Raw genomic sequence first — 18,369 nt, forward strand, 5'->3', positions numbered from 1 at the left:
CAAAGCTTGGAGGATGATGCGACAGGGTGAGGGTACTCGACAAAAAAACCTCCCCCTTCACTCCGATAGTGGGAATATTGGGATTTCAGCCAGGCTTGATAGACGCTGGTTTTAAACTTTGGGAGTCCAGAGGAATCTCCTGCTTGGGAGATCTATTTGATGGGGAGGTCGTGATGTCGTTTGAACAGTTGTGTCAGAAGTTCAGGTTACCTAGCAAGGACCTCTTTTAAGTATGAGAGATCATACAAAAAAAGACCGCAATGATGATTAATCTTTATAAATCAGAAATGGAGAGGAGAGTGCTCCAGTCAGTGGGCGCCCCCTCGCTCAGTACTCTCTATCACTTGCTAGGTAATAATATATCAAAGGACATGGAATGACTATATTAAACTTGGACTCAAGAATTAGGGGTGGAAGTCTCCTCAGAGACGTGGGAGGATAACTGAGAAAATGCTAGGAAGATCTCTATTTGTAATAGGACTCAGGCTATTCAATTGAAGGTACTTCATAGGGGCCCCACGTGGCACCAGAATGGCTTGCAAAGTTTAAGATAGGAGCATCTCCAATATGCCCTAAGTACAAAATAGAAGTCGATACTCTCACTCATTATTTGTGGACATGACATAACATCCATAGGTACTGGGACAATGTAGCAAACGCTTTTGGCAAAGGTCTTGGGAACTGAGATTGGGTTGGATCTGGTGTCTCTCCTTTTGGGTTTTCCAAATCTTCCCTCTCTAGAGGTACATAGGAAGAAATTGTTTACTATCCTCTCTTTTTGTGCGAGGAAAAACATTTTAGTGAGCTGGGTATCGGAAGGTTCCCCAGGACTCTCGAACTGGCATAGGATAGTTATGGAACACATTCCTCTGGACTTCATTAAGAATATGGTGCACCAAAAAACGCAATTGTTTTATAGAACATGGCAGCCCTTCTTGAGTTATATCGATGTAGATGTATCGGCCATATTATCTAGGGCCTTTGTTTAGCCATGAGGATGCTGTCTGTTGGTTCGGGGGCCCCTGGGAGGAAGAATCCCCTATAAATACGGGTCTACTCAATATTGCCCCCATTGATGGGGAGCTGCGATGAGACTGAGTTGAGTGTTATAACTTTATTGAATGTAAATTAAGCTATCTTGTGTAATCCTATTTTCAATATTTATTTATTTATTGTTTTTTGTTAGTTATTTACCGTACTTTTTTTTACATATAGAGATTTCTTTTCTTATATCCTCTTTTGTGTTTTGGTAGTTTATAGATTAGTAGTTTGTTTTCTTTATGTATATTGTTGTTGCTATTATATTGTAAAGCGGTTACCCTAGTTTGTATTAGCTCTGTAGTTTTGTAAAAAAATCCTAAAATTTTTTTTTCTAAAAGAAAAGAAGAGCACTGGGAAGAAATGTTTTCACTGCTGAAGGTGGGACACACAAAATCACAGTGCTGATGTTGAAGAAAGACACTGTGGGAAAAGATGTAGTGAAAGAGACTAAGCTAGTGGAATTAATGAAAGTAGTAAAAGAAACCCCAAGAAAAGTTGAGGAGCTTCAGGGGGACTGCATGGTCCAGGCAGGGGCTGGCTACTGAGTTAGTGCCTGATCTGTATAAAGACTTCACCTCTGTGGGTAAAGCTTATTCAGGAAGAACAGGGGGAGAAGGGAAAGAAGGTACAATTTTGAGAGATACAGGAGCTAATCAGTCTCTAATAATAAGAGATGATCATATTTGCACTCTTTCTGACATGTTACCTGAGAGAGTGATAATTTGTGGAATAGATGGACGGAAATCTAGCGTTCCCCTGTGTAAGATCAAGTTGGAGAGTAAAATCAAGACTGAGGAAGTAATAGTGGGAGTGATTGACATTGTCAGTTCCAGGAATACGGTTTGTTCTTGGGAACGATTTGGCAGAATCCATGTTGGGAGTGATACCCCTTGTGGAGAAGCCAAAGGAAGACCAGGGAACTGAGAAGTTAAAAGAAAAATACCCTGGAATTTTCCCAGACTATGTAGTAACAACATCCCACTGTTATAAGTCACTGCAAGAAACAAAAATTAAAGAGAAAGATGAAGGAGTTGAGGTTCAGTTGCGGACACCCTGTTTGATCTAATGGTGCAGGAAAAAACTGAACAGGTGGAGGGTCAGACAGAAATCTTTAGTCCTAAAAGGCTAATGAACAAGACATTAAAGGATATACACACACACTCAGAAAAGGAATCAGAATGTATTCCTGAGGATTATTACCTTAAATATAGAAACATAAGACAAAAATGGAGGCCATGGCGGATTAATGCAGAAGGGAAATTGGTGGAAATGCACCAGATTGTTTTGCCATTTAGTATACAGACAGGAAGTATAAAGGGTAGCACATGAATTATCAGTAGGGGGTCATCTGGGTGTGAGGAAGACTCAGGCTAAGGTATAAAATCACTTGTATTGGCTTGGACTGCATAAGGATGTGGTTACATTTTGCTGTACATGTCATACATGCCAAATGGTATGTAAGCCACAGGCAGTAATAAAACAATCCCCCTTCTTGCCAATTCCCGCATTCGAAGAACTTCTCATGTGGGTTATGATTGATTGTGTAGGTCCCCTCCCGAATGCTAAAAGTGGGAAATAGTACTTGCTAACCTGAACAGATGTGTCTACCAGATTTCCAGAAGCAATTCTGTTAAGGAGTATAAAGATAAAAGTGGTGCTGGAGGAGTTGGTAGCTTTCTTTACCCAGTATGGGCTACCCAGAGACCAAGGGTTTGATTTTACTGCTAGGCTGTTTGAGGAAGTCATGGATAGCTCAGGTATATAGCACTTTAAACCATCCTGAATCCCAGGGAGCTTTGGAAAGGTGGCATCAGACCCTGAAGACCATGTTATGGGCATACTGTCAGAATTACCCGAACAATTGGAATAAAGATATCCCATTCATATTGTTTACCATTAGAGATGCCCCAAATGAATCTACTCAGCTAATTCCCTTTGAGTTAATATTCGGACATGAAGTGAGAGGGCCTTTGAAATTAATTAAAGAAAAATTGGTAGGACTGAAGTCGAGATCTCACAAGTGGATTATGTATCTAAGGTGAGGAAGAGGTTAAATCAGATAGGTGAGTTAGCTAAACAGCACCTGAAGAGGGCACAGCATAGAAAGAAGCAGGTGGCAAATAAAAACTCTAAAATTCATACATTTTCCCATGGGGACGATGGTTTAGTATTGTTACCAGTGGTAGGATATCCCTTCTAAGCCAGGTTTAACAGTCCCTATCAAATTGAAAAGTTGTTGAGTCAGGCAAACTATCTGGTAAAGATGCCAGATAGAAAGAAACTGTATCGGGTATGTCATGTGAATAGGTTGAAACCTTACTATAATAGAGTCAGGGAACTGGAGAAATAGTTGTTAGTTACTGCAGAGTGAGGAATCAAATCCAGGTGCCATGGAGTTTGATGTGCCACAAAATACTTTAAAGGATGAGGAGGTCCTTGAGGAGTGAAATTGGTTAATGAGCTATCTATCTCAGGAGCAAAGAACCAAGTTAAAAGGTTTGTTGCAGCAGAATGAGGACATATGCAGGAATAAAATGGGGAGGATTAATACTATTGTGCATGAGGTGAATCTAGGGAATGCTGTTCCAATAAAACACCACCCCTACAGGCTTAATCATCTCAAAGCCACATAAGTCCAGAAGGAAGTGGATGCGATGCTCGGCGAAGATATCATCGAACCGAGTGAGTGGAGTTTGCCAAACATGTTAGTTCCCAAACCTGACGGGACTCTATGATTTTGTGTGGACTATTAGAAGGTAAACGCTGTAACAAAATTGGACTCCTATCCAATACCAAGATTGGAAGACTGCATGAAGAAAGTGGACTTACTGTGTGATTATTGGCAGGTATCTTTATTAGAGAAAGCAAAAGAAGTTTCTGTGTTTGTAACCTCAAATGGGCTATATCAATTCAAAGTGATGCCCTTTGGAATGAAGAATGCACAAGCCTCATTCTAAAGACTCAGGGTCAGAGTTGTGGCTGGTTTAACAAACTGTGGAGTTTAACTGGATGATGTAGTGATCCTTAGTGTGTCATGGAAAGATCACATTGTACAGTTGGCAGAGCTTTTTAACGAATACAAGCAGAACGCTGGTTAGGCCACTTTTGGAATATTTCATGCAATTCTGGTCTTCTTCCTATTGGATGTTGTGAAACTTGAAAGGGTTCAGGAAAGATCTAGAAGGATGTTGCCTGGGTTGGAGGATTTGAGCTATAGCGAGAGGCTGACTAGGCTGGGACTGTTTTCCCTGGAGCGACAGAGGCTGAGAGGGGACTTTATAGAAGTTTATAAAATTATGAGGGGCATGGATAGGGCAAATAGACAAAATCATTTCCCTGGGGTGGGGGAGTCTGGAAGTAGAGGGTATAGGTTTAGAGTGAGAGGGGAAAGATATAAAAGGGACCTTAAGGGGCAACTTTTTCACGCAAGGGGTGGTGCATGTGCAGAATTAGCTGCCTGAGGATGTGGTGGAAGCTGGTACAATTGCATTATTTAAAAGGCATCTAGATGGGTATATGAATAGAAAATGTTTAGAGAGATATGGGCCAGGAGCTGGCAAATGGGACTAGATGTTGTTAGGATATCTGGTTGGCATGGGCGAGTGGGACCGAAGGGTCTGTGTCTGTGCTATACATCTGTATGACTCAAAGCAAAACTGGTAATAAAATTAAAGGAAACAGAATTTGAGAAGGCAGAGGTGACATTCTTGGGACATAACATCAGTCAAGGAATGCGAAGATGAAGACCGTCAAGGAATTTCCATAACCATCCTTGAAGAAAGAGGTGCTTTGATTCTTGTGACTGAGCAAAATCTACAGAAATTTGTTGCAAACCTCGGCAGAGTGGTGACATTGCCAACAGATTTACTAAAGAGGAACACAAAATTTTGGTGGATGCATTTGAGAATTTAAAAGCAGTATTAGCCACTGTACCAGTTTTACCTACCCGAAATTTTTTGAAACCCTTCAAAGTTGCAATCGATCAAAGTTTGTGGGAAGATTTGTAGCTCGGGTGCTTGTTGTTGTGGTTCTGTTTGCCGAGCTGGGAATTTGTGTTGCAAACGTTTCGTCCCCTGTCTAGGTGACATCCTCAGTGCTTGGGAGCCTCCTGTGAAGCGCTTCTGTGATCTTTCCTCTGGCATTTATAGTGGCCTGTCTCTGCCGCTTCCAGTTGTCAGTTCCAGCTGTCCGCTGTAGTGGCCGGTATATTGGGTCCAGGTCGATGTGTTTGTTGATAGAATCTGTGGATGAGTGCCATGCCTCTAGGAATTCCCTGTCTGTTCTCTGTTTGGCTTGCCCTATAATAGTAGTGTTGTCCCACATGCAGATGACAAGCAACATGAATTCGAATGAGACAACACTACCATTATAGGGCAAGCCAAACAGAGAACAGCCAGGGAATTCCTCGAGGCATGGCACTGATCCACAGATTCTATCAACAAACACATTGACCTGGACCCAATATACCGGCCACTACAGCGGACAGCTGGAACTGACAACCGGAAGTGGCAGAGACAGGCCACTATAAATGCCGGAGGAAACATCAGAAGCGCTTCACAGGAGGCTCCCAAGCACTGAGGATGTCACCTAGACAGGGGACGAAACGTTTGCAACACAAATTCCCAGCTCGGTGAACAGTTGCAATCGATGCTAGTGATATAGGAGTTGGAGTTGTACAGCTACAGTAAGTTGATGATGGAATTAAATGGCCAATTGGCTGCTTTTCAAAGAAACTCAACACTCACCAGAGAAAATACTCTGCCATTGAAAAAGAATTATTGAGTTTGGTACTGGCCTTACAACACTTTAATGTTTTTTGACAAACAATGTTTCGAAGATGGTTGTGTACATGGATCACAATCCTCTTACATTCTTGGAAAGATTTAAAGCCAAAACATGAGACTATTTTGTTGGAGTCTTATGTTACAGACTTTTAATTTACAAATCGTACATATTGCGGGTCGTAAAAATGTGATAGCAGATGCATTATCGTGGATTTAAAGAAAGTGTAGATGAGATTGGACAGATTCCAATGTTATATATGTGTGCAGAAATTAATGTGAAAAGTATAACTTGATTAATGCCCTTTGTATTTCACCATAATGGGATTAAGAATTAGAAAAAAAAAGAAGCCAAGTTTTCATTACGATGATTCATTTTTTCCTTAAGGGGGGAGGTGTTATGAAGTTGAAGGCATGTACTGTATTGTTAAAGAGAGAGTGAATGCTGTTCTGAACTAAGAAATTACAAGCACCTGTGTATATCACTAGATGGTAGTCCCAAAGTGTACTGGAAAATTGAAAATGTATGACATTTGGCTGTGAAATGGATACCTGAGTTTTGGTTACTGTTTTGACCATAATTTGAATTTAACCAGTTGAAATTATGCCCCAGGATACTAAAACCCAATAGAGTTCAAATTTATTGTTTTGCAAACACCGAACCAATGAAGCGATTTGATGTTGGGGATTTAAAAATGTGGACATTTTGAAAATTGGAGCGACAACTGCCATCAAGGCAGAAACACCTGGAGATCTAACATTTTGCTTTCCAAGAAATTAGGAAACACTCACTATCAAAGGTACCTTTTCATATGAAACATAATCTCAGTAAAAAGAAAGACAATGACCCAACTGAGATCTTCAGCTGGAAGACAACAGACACAGAAGATGACAGTAGCTGTGTGGTTTTGAAATTAAGTTGATGTAATTTTAATAAGTGTCTTCTTGGAACAGCCTGTTGTTAAGAGAAAGGGGGCTAAGAGTTGTGAATAGTTGTTGTTTAATGTTCACTTTTAGAGTTAAAAAAATTGAGGTTATTTTCTTTAAATAGTGGAATTTGGGAGTTCTCTGTCATTCATATTTCAACAGATTACAAGACGAAGTGATCTTTTCTGGGTGAACACACCAACATGCCAGTTGTGGTGCGTAAAACCTCCAAGAGGAAATATTGATTACATCACTATTTACTTAAAATCAATAATTGACAAATCAACTGATGAACCAAGAGTCAAAGATCAGGTAACCACCAGGGTTGAAAGGAAGGGAAGGGACGAGGACAGAAATCAGTAAGTAGTGTTTGTTTGATACCCAGCTTGGGTTGTAGAGGCCTGGAGACTGTAGGCAGACGGAGGGGAGTCAGGAATTCTTGAGTTATGAGCTCCTGGCAATGCAATGACAGAGCCACGTCAATATTGAGAAAACAAAGAAAAGGGAAAGTACAGATATGCACACAATTAGAACATTCAGATGTACATATAGGAACATGGGAAAGAGACAGAGGGGGAGATACACATGTATAAATAAAGGCTAATTATGGTTCAGAAAAACAAAATAAAACACGTCATTCAATCATGGATTGAAAGCTAAAATTGCCACAATGTAACTGCCAGAAACCACTCTCCAATGTATCCACAAGTGTTTGTAGAGCTTTCTCCAAACATTCAACAGTTTGATTACATTTCAACCAACTTGAGAAATTATGGTAGAAAAGTCTACTGAATTGGGTGTGCTCATAGAAGAGCTAGTGGCAGAATGTTGCTAGTCTTTTGGAGGAATGAGAGAAAATTCCTCAACTCTAAATGCATGTACTTTGTTCACGCAAAAACAATACATAAACACACATTTGTAACACTATGTGCTCTAGTGAAGGAAAATACAATTACATGTGTGCCTCAGTGAATCAGATTTAATATTATATAAATAGGCCTACAAGAAACCACTTCTTTCGCTGAAACCTCTGCTCAAGGGCTGACTCAGAATTGGCTTGGATCACATAAACAAGGCACGGAATTATTCTGGCTGATAGTACAGTTTATTGAAGTAGCAGTACTCGGGGCTATAACTTTTGTTTTAAAATTCACTTTGTTGAGTTAAAGGACTTCATGGAAAGCCAGAAAAAAACAACAAAGCAAGGACTATTTTTTGGAGCAGAGGCTGGCTTTGAAGTAACTGGAGTAGAATATAATTTAACACTTACTTGAACCAGAGCAGAATGACAAGGTCATGGTTAATGTCTTAAATAGAAGAATCTTTCCCTAGCAATGCAGCACTCCAATACTACTGCAGTCGAGAGTCAGCCTAGGGCATATGCTCAAATTCTCAACTGGTGCTGAATCTATGCCTTTACTTCAAAGGGAATGCACCACTAAGAGCCAAGCTGGGTGATAACACTCAACGTGTTTAAATAACACACAAACTGCATTTTTAACACATATACATTTGTGAGGATTGGAATGCAAACATGTGAGAAATGTTGTCAGACATTCAAAAGATGTTCTGAACACTCTAGGTTAAGGAGCTAAAAACTAAGTCCACAGCTATTAATCTCTCCAAAACCCCCACGACACCGTGGTGTACTCACCAGACTCTGCCCTGGTGAGGTGGTGAGTAGATGGATAGTTTCCAGGCAAGCACATTGGTTCACCAACACCTCGGGGCTACCCATCACCATGTTTTCACAGAAACTGGAGAGTTCCCTGCACTGAGAGACAGATATCATTGAGTCCAAACATAACTAACCACACATCCTTATTCCCTGCATCATGTACAACATGGAATTTTGCAACATTACAGTGTTTTAAAAGGCACAACATCATAGTTAGTTTCCAACATTAAATTGTGTGACATACACTCAGGCCAAAGTGGTGGATTCTTGCAACCTGTGTTTTTGGGAAGGTGACAGGCAAAAGCAAATATTTCCCCAGAGGCAAGACTCCCAATTACTTTTGCATACCTAGCAAGGACCAAATTTGAGTGGGACGGGATATTAGTTAGTACCTCCCCCAGGTCCAGCCCTGTATGTACTGGAGGGAAATCTTGCTAAGTTGCAAAGTTATCTGTTCAATGGGACAAATTCCATTGCTCCATAAAAATGATCTATCTTATGAAATAAAGGTACAGATTGTGATCATTTGCAGCTTAATGTCAGAGTGAATAGCTAGTTTTGGGCGATATTAATTACTAGGCACTAGCAAGATTTTTCTTTCCATTGGTTTCAGGTAGTTTCTAGAAAGCTTACTAAAATATAGTTTCATACTGCAAAGGAATTTAAAAAGAATACTTGCATAAAGTCACAAATATTAGCATATTACTCCGATAAAAGATCTAAATGATAAATGAGATTGTTTTTCCCTTAGCCAATTGTTGGAATCTAGAACATTTTATCTGAAAAGGTGATATAAATTGGTACCTTAAATAAATGTTATATGGAAATATTTGAAGATGCAGAACGTATAGGCTTATGGATGAAAAGAGATGTGGGACCAACTGCAACTGTGTTTCCTAGTCAGAAGTCACATGACACCAGGTTATAGTTTATTTACTTGAAATCACAAGTTTTTGCTTCACCTGACAAAAGAGTAGTGCTTCAAAAGTTTGTGATTTCAAATAAATCTGTTGGACTATAACTTGGTGTCATGTGACTTCTATCTTTGTCCATTCCAATCCAACACTGGCACTTCCAGATCGTGTTTTTCGAAAAAGCCAGCAGAGAGATGTTGGGTTGAATGGCCAACTTCTGTGCAAGTTTATATGATTCTATGATAACTATTATAATCAGAGGTTAAAAAACACAAGGAACTGCATATTATAAAATCAGAAAATGGTGGAAGTAAACTTACTTTCTGAAATAAAAATGTCAGGTAGTATTCCAGGTGTACAGCTGGTTGGAGCTGCTTACAATGTATGAGATATGAAAATTACCCACTTTGCTGAATTTCCTGAATGTAACTCATTTACAGTTACAAAGCTGTTTGACCATAAATTGTTCAGTTCTGTTTTGATTAAAGTGTCATCCATCCTCTACAACCTTTGGATTATAATCAGTTCCAAAAAAGGGTTATTGACTTGAAATGTTTATTCCTTTGTTTATACATATTGCCAAACCTGCTGAGTGTAAATTTATGTAAATTGTTTAATTGTATGCAGTTGGCGAATATAATTTGGTATTCCACTTGAACCCCTACAGCGGATCTTGTGGTGCAGTGTTAGTGTTGCTGCCTCTGAGCAAGGACCCCCAGGTTCAAATCTCTCCTGCTCCAAGATGTGTAATAACATCTCTGTACGAACAGATAGATTGACTCCAGCCTTATCTTTCACCATCTGGCTTTCTTTTACATAACACCGGATCTGCTTTTTGGTAATAAGTATTAACATGTACCAGAAACAACTATCTCTCCTAAATTCTTGTATCAGCAATCAATTGCTTCAAAGTCAAAATCTCTTAAAAATTTATGTATAAGCAAAAATGTGATAATGCTCAATATTGAACATGATTATGTCAAATTCAGTAGTTAGATCCCTGGCATTTAGATAACATTATTCACAAACTCAAGACTTCCTTTGCGAAATGTTTCAGACAAAAGGTGCAATTTTGAAGAAGTGTTGCTGAGAAAACATATTTTGTTAAAGGCGCTCATCTTACATTCATCACAATTTGAAAGCAATATCAATATGAATGTGATTGCACTGAAGATTCACCAGGATGTTACATGGAATAGAGCATTTCAGCAAAGAAGAGAGACTGAATAAGATCGGGTTTCCTGTGGAGCAGAGAAGGGTGAGGAACAACATGAGAGGGGCAAATAAGATTATGAGAGGCATGGACAAGGTGAATAGAAAACAACTGTTCTGCTTAGTTGAAAGGTCAACAATAAGGAGGCATCACTTTAAAGTGAAAGGAAGGCAGTTTAGGGGAAATATAAGGAAAAGCTTTTTCACGCAGAAGATGGTAGGTGTTTGAAATACACTGCCTGGGATGGTAGTTGAGGCAGAAAACCTCACAACTTTTACAAAATATTTGGATGGGCACTTGAAGTGTTATAACATTCAAGACCATGGGCCTAGTTTGAGAGAGTGGGACAAGTGTAAATAGTATGTTTATCATGCCACAGATATGATGAGCCAAAGGGTCTCTTTTTTACTGTATGATTCTATGAATGTAAATGGAAAATGACATTTATTCCAAATGAAAGAAAAGTACTGACTGGCTGGCTAGTGGATTCTAATTGATAAAGGAAAACTGCATGACTTAAAATTTAAATAAAGCTTGACAATTAACTGTCAGTCATCATTAACTGGCGTATTCTCCATTGCAAAAGCTCTACTGATCAGAATCAATTTGCAGATCAATCAGCACTCTCCTGTCACATAGTATAAATGTTAGTTTACCTTTATATTGGTATTTCTTGGAAATGGTCCTGATTAGTGCAAGATAAAAAGTTTTGCCAAGATATGCCTTTTTCAGCAACGCTTAAGTTCTGCATGATGAAAAGATTAACTTTGCTATTATGTTGCAAGAAACTTAACAATCAATTTGTACACAACTAAGCTGTCACAGACAACAATGCAATGATAATCAGATAACCTGTCACAGTGACATTGGCCAAAAAAAAGTAGCCAGGACAATGGGGAGAACTTTTCCATTCTTCCTTGAATAAAGCCATAGAATGTTTTTCTGTTCACCAAAGGGGAAAATGAGGCCTTGGTTAATGTGTCACCTGAAAGGCAGCATACCTCTGACCGGAGCATTCCCTCAGGAATGCAGTACAGTACCAACCTCTATTATGAGCAAGAAATATCACAATTAACATTCATTTTATAACACAGATTTGGGATACAGGTGTTTACTCAGAAGATGAATTATGAGGTAACAGAAAAGCAATATTGATTTATACTTACAATGCTCAATATCCGATTTTCTTTCTCTGTCTGGCTGCATTCCTAAACAAAAAAAGATGTCAAATCTAAGGGTTGGAAAAGGATCACCATTATTTAGCCAGGCAAACCACACTGCAGGTCTCAGTACCAGCTTAGTGGCAGAGCGTGCTGACACTGATATGAGGTTCTAGAATGCACTGTAAAGGCGTTAATTGGTAATATTGAGTTCTGTGGGCTCATTTCCATGCATGGAGGAATGCTATTCCAAATATATCTTCTATTAAAGTTCACATAAATTCTCTCCGATTCCTCCCAATGTGTGTCAAAGTAGCGTATTTCAAATGTGGAGGGAGCATAGTGTTACAATGATTCCAATTGCCTTAGAGTAAGTGAGAGGGATACTGCTGCTGATCCTCTGACTGGAATGTGCATTTTTTTGGCTTTCTAGCCTCAGCTGGGATACTTTCCACAGTTACACAATCACTTATGCATGAAAAATGGACACCTGTGTGAGCAACAGATGACAATGTTCATAACTTGTGAAGCAGTATCGCAGCATCAATCAAGATTAGGGTACAAAGAGAAAACTGGGAATGAAACAAGGGGAAAGGAGAGACCATGATGCATAAATGCAAAGAAACCTCAGTGCATGTTCCCAAATGTACACATGCATACAGGCTCATGCACACATGTCTTTGCTGTCTCCCTTTGAATAATTCCCTTCTACATTTGCATTGACAGGTTCCTCACTCCAGCAGGTGACCCAACTTGAGGAAGGCGTCGTGCTGGCTGTTATTTCCTGCAGTTAATTCCACAGAAATTCATCCACCCTGCACTCCCAGTGAGGAGAGGCATTTCTACATCTCAGCTTTGTCTGCACATAAACTGCATCACAAGCTTGTTAGTATGACACTATGGCTGCTCTTCTGTGAATTTCACAATCTTTTAACTGCAATCAAATTAATTTACAACCATGAACCAAGGCAAGTAGATCTTTCATAGAACAGACCTATCAAGACCACCCAGAGGCAGTCCTATCACTGTTCTTATTTAATGCTTTTGGGCAGCACAGTGGCTCAGTGGTTAGCACTGCTGCCTCACAGTGTCAGGGACCTTGGTTCAATTCTAGCCTTGGGTGACGGTCTGCGTGGAGTTTGTACATTCTTCCCCCTGAATGTGTGGGTTTCCTCCAGGTGAAATCGCCATGCTAAATTGCCCATAGTGACAGGTGCATGAGTATGGGAATGGATTTGGGTGGGTTACCCTTTGGAAGGTTGGTGTGGACTTGTTGGGCCGAAGGGCCTGTTTCTGCCTGTTTCTGCATTGAAGGGAATATAATCTAAAACTTACTGTAAATCTTTCCTCATCCTGACCTCTGTATTTATCGGGTGCCAGCATGCAGACTCAGTCTTACATTGCCCTTTTAACATAATCTATTACTTTACAAAACAGAGAGAGAACTAAATATGGAAGGAATGCAAGAAATAGGAGGAGCAGGCCATAAGACCACCTGGATCAGCCCCTCAATTCAATGAAACTCGTGACTGATTTTATACTTCAAACACAGTTTCCAAAACTATTTAAACATCTCTTCATTCTTTTCATGTTTTAAAATAAAAGTTTAATTTTGAACATGGGAAAATAACAACATAAAGCATTTAAAAGGAAATCTCAGTAGGCCAAAGACACTGCTTTGGAAGTGGATTGCAAGGTAGGAAATAGAAGAGACCAAAATTGAAAGAACACACAGTGTTGTCTGGTATTTAAAACTAATTTCTCCTCCTTGCTAAGAGTAACTAAACTTTTAAAGCACTGTACTGTTTTTGGGTGTGAAAGGGGAAGAATGAACAAAACATATATTTATAGGAACCATGATTGAGTAATAAATTAGCTTCATCACATCACATTCTGGGCCAAAGTCTGACAGCCATCATCCACTAGTACCAGCCTCAGAAAATAACATGGGCACTTGGGCAGTTGCCACAATAGACCTGAGCTCCAGGAAAAGCTAGCACCTTCAGAAGAGGAGAGGAGAAATGCAACCAAGGTCCCTGACACTGTGAGGCAGCAGTGCTAACCACTGAGTTACTGTGCCGCCCAAAAGCATTAAATAAGAACAGTGATAGGACTGCCTCTGGGTGGTCTTGATAGGTCTGTTCTATGAAAGATCTACTTGCCTTGGTTCATGGCTGTAAATTAATTGAATTGCAGTTAAAAGATTGTGAAATTTTTGATACCTGCTCACATCAGCATTCAAAACATTTCACACCCAGATGTAATCAAGGGGAAACCTAAATAAGTATGAGGGACAAGTGAGGAAGAAGATATTTTGACAGTGAGGATCATGGGGAACATAAATATTAACATGCACATGTACGCTGAATGGCCTGTTTTTGTGCTTCAAATTCTATTTAAGTTATGAATTACACTGCTCTTGGTATATTTGACAAACCTTGTGAATAGTTTCTGCCAGCTCCACACATAACCTGATGATCTCTTTCTTCATGGCAGAGTAATTAATTATGCATATAAAAGGGTACCTAGTTTGGCAGAAGAGAAGCAAGGTTATAAAATTTTAAGGCCACAGATTCTCGAAAACTGATGAGCAAAAGCCCACTCAGACTCATTCAATTTTACTTTCAATCCCCATAGCATCCACATAATGAACATTTTATCACAGCACCTAACTTCCCTCAAGCGTACTCTAATCATGAGATCAGCTTAGTTCAATTGGCTGGTTTGTTGGTTCACAAAGCAGTATGATAGCAACAGTGTGGGTTCAATTCCCATCACTGGTTTGAGGTTACCATGAAGGACTTTTCTTCTCAATCTCTTCCCTTGCCTGAGGTTTGGTGGCCCTCAGGTTATATCACCACTAGTTGCTTCTGTCTCGTAAGACAGCAGCCCCTATGGTCTCGTAAGACTATGGCAACACAACTCTAATCACATTGCTTTTTTCTTTACTCACCTGCACCACCTCCCATCTCACCCAATGTATTAAAGTTTCTAAACTTCTACCTCATTCACAAATCCCTTCATGGTTTTGATCCAACCTAGTTCTGGATATTTCTCCAGTTTTACCACCTCTCCTCAGCATCCCTTCCTTTCACTGCAACCTGAAGATGGAGCCTTCGCCCCTTGCCCCTACTGTCTGGGAGTTTTTCCTCCACAACCTCTTTACTGCTATTTCCATCTTAGAAATACTCTGAAAAAAAAACAGTTCTCTAAACATTTTTTGGGCCATCCCTACTAATCCATCCTTAAATATTAGCATTCACTCTATTTTCTCATTAAAACATCTTTACAATGTTGAAGGCACCTAGTATAAATGTAAGTTCTTAATGTCATCACAGTGTTGACTCTTTGTTGCACAATGGATGCTGTTAAAATCCAAATTACTGAGCTAACCATTTTATCTCAATGTAAAACTTTTAATGACTGACCATGAATGAGATTAAAGAGGAAGGCTGGTCATTTCCTGATAGATTATGCTAATCAATAGGACTCATTTAAACTGTTAACTTGCTCAATTACCTGTTCAGCCAGGAAAAGATGGCTTTGGTGGTTTGAAGAAGATCTATGACAGAGGTGAGGAGGTCTCCAGAAGGTTTCTGTGGGCCTGGGCTGACCTTCCTCCGACTGACAATGAAGGACTGAAGGGTTCCAGAGACAGCTCTCAACTTCTCCATCAAAATCTTTAAATTCTCCGTCTCTAAATCATAGGTCTGAAGCAAAGATAATATCATTTAGGAAGGAACACATTCTTGATACCCAGGAACACAAGGCCATATTCAGACCAAGTACTAATTCACATCATCAAAATCCATGAACAAACCACATAGTATAGTACACTTATTGGTGCTGCAAATCCTTGATCAGATTGTAATGCACTGGAAGGATCACCATCGAAATCCCAAATCATATTAACTGAACTGCAATATGAGAAACATTGGCACTGGGCAACCTGTAACAGCAATTAAGTAATCATTTAGTGCTCAACTTCATTTGAGATTTTATATCCAGTATTCTTTTGGTTCCTTGAGGTAGCACATATGGAATTGTGAAGATTAAATGAAAAAGAACCAATCTAATCCAATCCAACAGATTTTAGTTCCATTTTATTACTAATAATTGGAATTAATCTTGTTAAAATTCACAAAACTATTATCTGTGATGGAATAAGAAACTGTTGAGAAGTTGTAGCAACTTTCTCATTTCCTGGCTGAGTACATAAACTAGTGACTATCTGTTTAAAGTAGGGGCTGGTGGACTAACCTATAACACTGTCCAGACCCTCTCCACTCTGTTGTTGTCAGCAGTTAGTTTCTATTCTTTATAGTTGTTTTGAAGCAAGAATCCTTCTCATCACAGCAAAGCAAAATAGTCATTCCAAATCTCTTGAAATAGAATTGATAGTTTAAGCACCAGCCAAAAATTGAAGGTTTATTTATGTTTTGAAAGTATCCTGGAAGAGGGAAAAACAAACTTTTAGGGAAAGAAAAAGCATAGCTTTACAATCGGTAGATCTTGTTTGATAAATGTAAGAACTTCCTGGAGAACATACTGTAGTTAGTTGACAAGATCATTCAGTAGATTTCAGACCCCAGGTTTTTACAAGGGTTTTCAAATGGTGCATTACATTAGAAAACAGAAAGGCATTTCATGAGGGGAGCTATGAAATAACTTGTCGGGTTAGGTGATGCAAAGGGAGCAGCAGGAACTTTGTAGCATTAAACACAACCAGTGAAATAACCGAGCTGTGACATATGACAAGATAATTTTTTCTGTTTAAAAGGGAGAGAGAGAAATGTGTGCAAGAAAGGACTGAAGAAATTACTATTGAACAGTATTCAGAGTTATTAAGTTTACAAAGATATAAAAGTAGATGGACTAATGCTATTCCACTGTTGATAACTGTTACTCTGCCATTATGACAAAGTAGCTGAGTACAATATATCGGTGTTTGATTCGAGGACTAATATTGTGTTTGGTGTTAATTAATTTTTGATGACAAGAAACAAATGAAGAAATCAAGAATAAAACTATTGTCAATATTAACATGAGACAAGACAAAAGTAATTTGGCAGATTACAGGAACTGGTTCAAAATTAGAGTCTGTTGGAACAAAGGCAGGGCAAGTATTTTTAAAGGTGCATTACATCAAATGAGAATACATACCACATCCTGAAACAAATTAGGTCATCTAACAATTAAAACACTCCTGATTCTTTATATGAATAATCACTTATACATGGTTCTCTTGTGCATTTAGGTAAACTTTTTGAAAAGGAAGAGATTAGCACAATATATCTGTTGCAGTATAAACAGATATTCCAGGGTAGCACAGTCAGAAATGATTGCAGGTGAGGTGTCAGGTTATCATTCTCAGGGCTAAATCTAAACAACTGAGGGATTCAGTAACTGACTAACACAAGCATGTAACAGTCATGATGTAAAGTAGAGTCCCCAGAACCGAATTAATGAAGACAGTCCATAGCTTCCTATGAGAAGTCATATAACACTGAAGTCGATACTCTTTCCTTACCAGTGCACACAGTAGCTCCACTGCTTCCAGAATCAGCTCCTGGTGTCCTATCCGTTTCACACCAAGCTCTTCCAGATCTTGCTGTGATAGTCGCAGGAGTTGCTCTCCATTCACCTGCCATTGATCAAATGGATATTTCTGCACACTGTTATCCAAGCCTGGGGAACAGACCAATGGTCAAAACATAGATCAGGGAACATTAATAACTCACGGCCTGATTTTGCAGATCAGAAATGTTTAGAGAAATGCATTTGTACACCACCTCGAACACTGCGACTGGTCATGGTAATGTGATCTCTGATGGAGCTGCTTTCTATTTAGTGGCTCGAGGGAAAAAAAATCATTAAAACCAGCCCAAGAAAGATGAAGCAGGCAATCAGCAATCCTGAGTGCAACGGACAAGTGACAGCCTGTCATCTTACTGAGCGAAATAGACACACACAGACAGGCAAGTTTAGTTTTGCATGTCCAGAATGAGGTAATTATATGCAATTGCCACTATCATCTACCCTCATTGTATTCAACTGTTCACTTTCCCCAGTCCCAAAGTGTATGACCTTCATTCATTGCTCTCAGATCTCAACAATCACCCTCACTTCCCTGTAGCAACATGCAACAGCCTGCCCTCATCCACCCTTCTCAGGTGTGAGACACAAGAACATAAGGAGCAGCAGAAGGTGGTGTGGCCCTTCAGCCAGTTCTTCCATTCAATAAATTCATAACTGCTCTGATCTTAGTCTCAAGTCTATTTTCTTAATCCATTCAACATTGCCATCTATTCCCTGATAATTCCAAAATGTATCCATCTCAGCTCTGAATATATTAAATGATTTTGTTTCCAAAGGTCAGGTAGAGAATTACAAACAGTTGCGATCCTCAGAAAAATTCCTTCACATCTCAATCTTAAAATGTCAATTCCTTATTCTCAGACTGACTCCAGTTATAAAATACAACAAAAAAACTTGCACAAATAAAAAGTGCCTTTACTGTAAATATACAAGCTATTTTGTTCATAAATGGCCTAATGTCCAGCATACTCGTTTCTGTGCAACCCAAATGGGCATTGTTGAAGTTCCAACCTTCAACCAGTGAAACCATTTGACCAGACTTGATGGTTGTTCAGTT

The 18,369-nt window shown here is 39.3% G+C and overlaps 1 protein-coding gene across 3 annotated transcripts in view; it reads right to left on the reverse strand.

The window, feature by feature from the left end:
- cnksr1 (connector enhancer of kinase suppressor of Ras 1) overlaps nt 1–18,369 on the reverse strand; it is an 87,805-nt gene that overhangs the window by 55,260 nt on the left and 14,176 nt on the right. For 2 of the 3 annotated variants that reach the window (XM_072548208.1, XM_072548207.1), the window contains exons 2-6: nt 17,245–17,402; nt 15,234–15,424; nt 14,152–14,239; nt 11,721–11,762; nt 8,404–8,523 (exon numbers count right to left, since the gene is read on the reverse strand). In XM_072548208.1, the coding sequence (XP_072404309.1) occupies nt 8,404–8,523; nt 11,721–11,762; nt 14,152–14,239; nt 15,234–15,424; nt 17,245–17,402 (599 nt within the window). Of the gene's footprint in view, nt 1–8,403; nt 8,524–11,720; nt 11,763–14,151; nt 14,240–15,233; nt 15,425–15,974; nt 16,165–17,244; nt 17,403–18,369 lie in introns of those variants that run through there. The other variant, XM_072548209.1, reaches the window with a different exon arrangement.

The sequence above is a fragment of the Chiloscyllium punctatum genome, chromosome 27, assembly GCF_047496795.1.
Source record: "Chiloscyllium punctatum isolate Juve2018m chromosome 27, sChiPun1.3, whole genome shotgun sequence".
Taxonomy (NCBI): domain Eukaryota; kingdom Metazoa; phylum Chordata; class Chondrichthyes; order Orectolobiformes; family Hemiscylliidae; genus Chiloscyllium; species Chiloscyllium punctatum.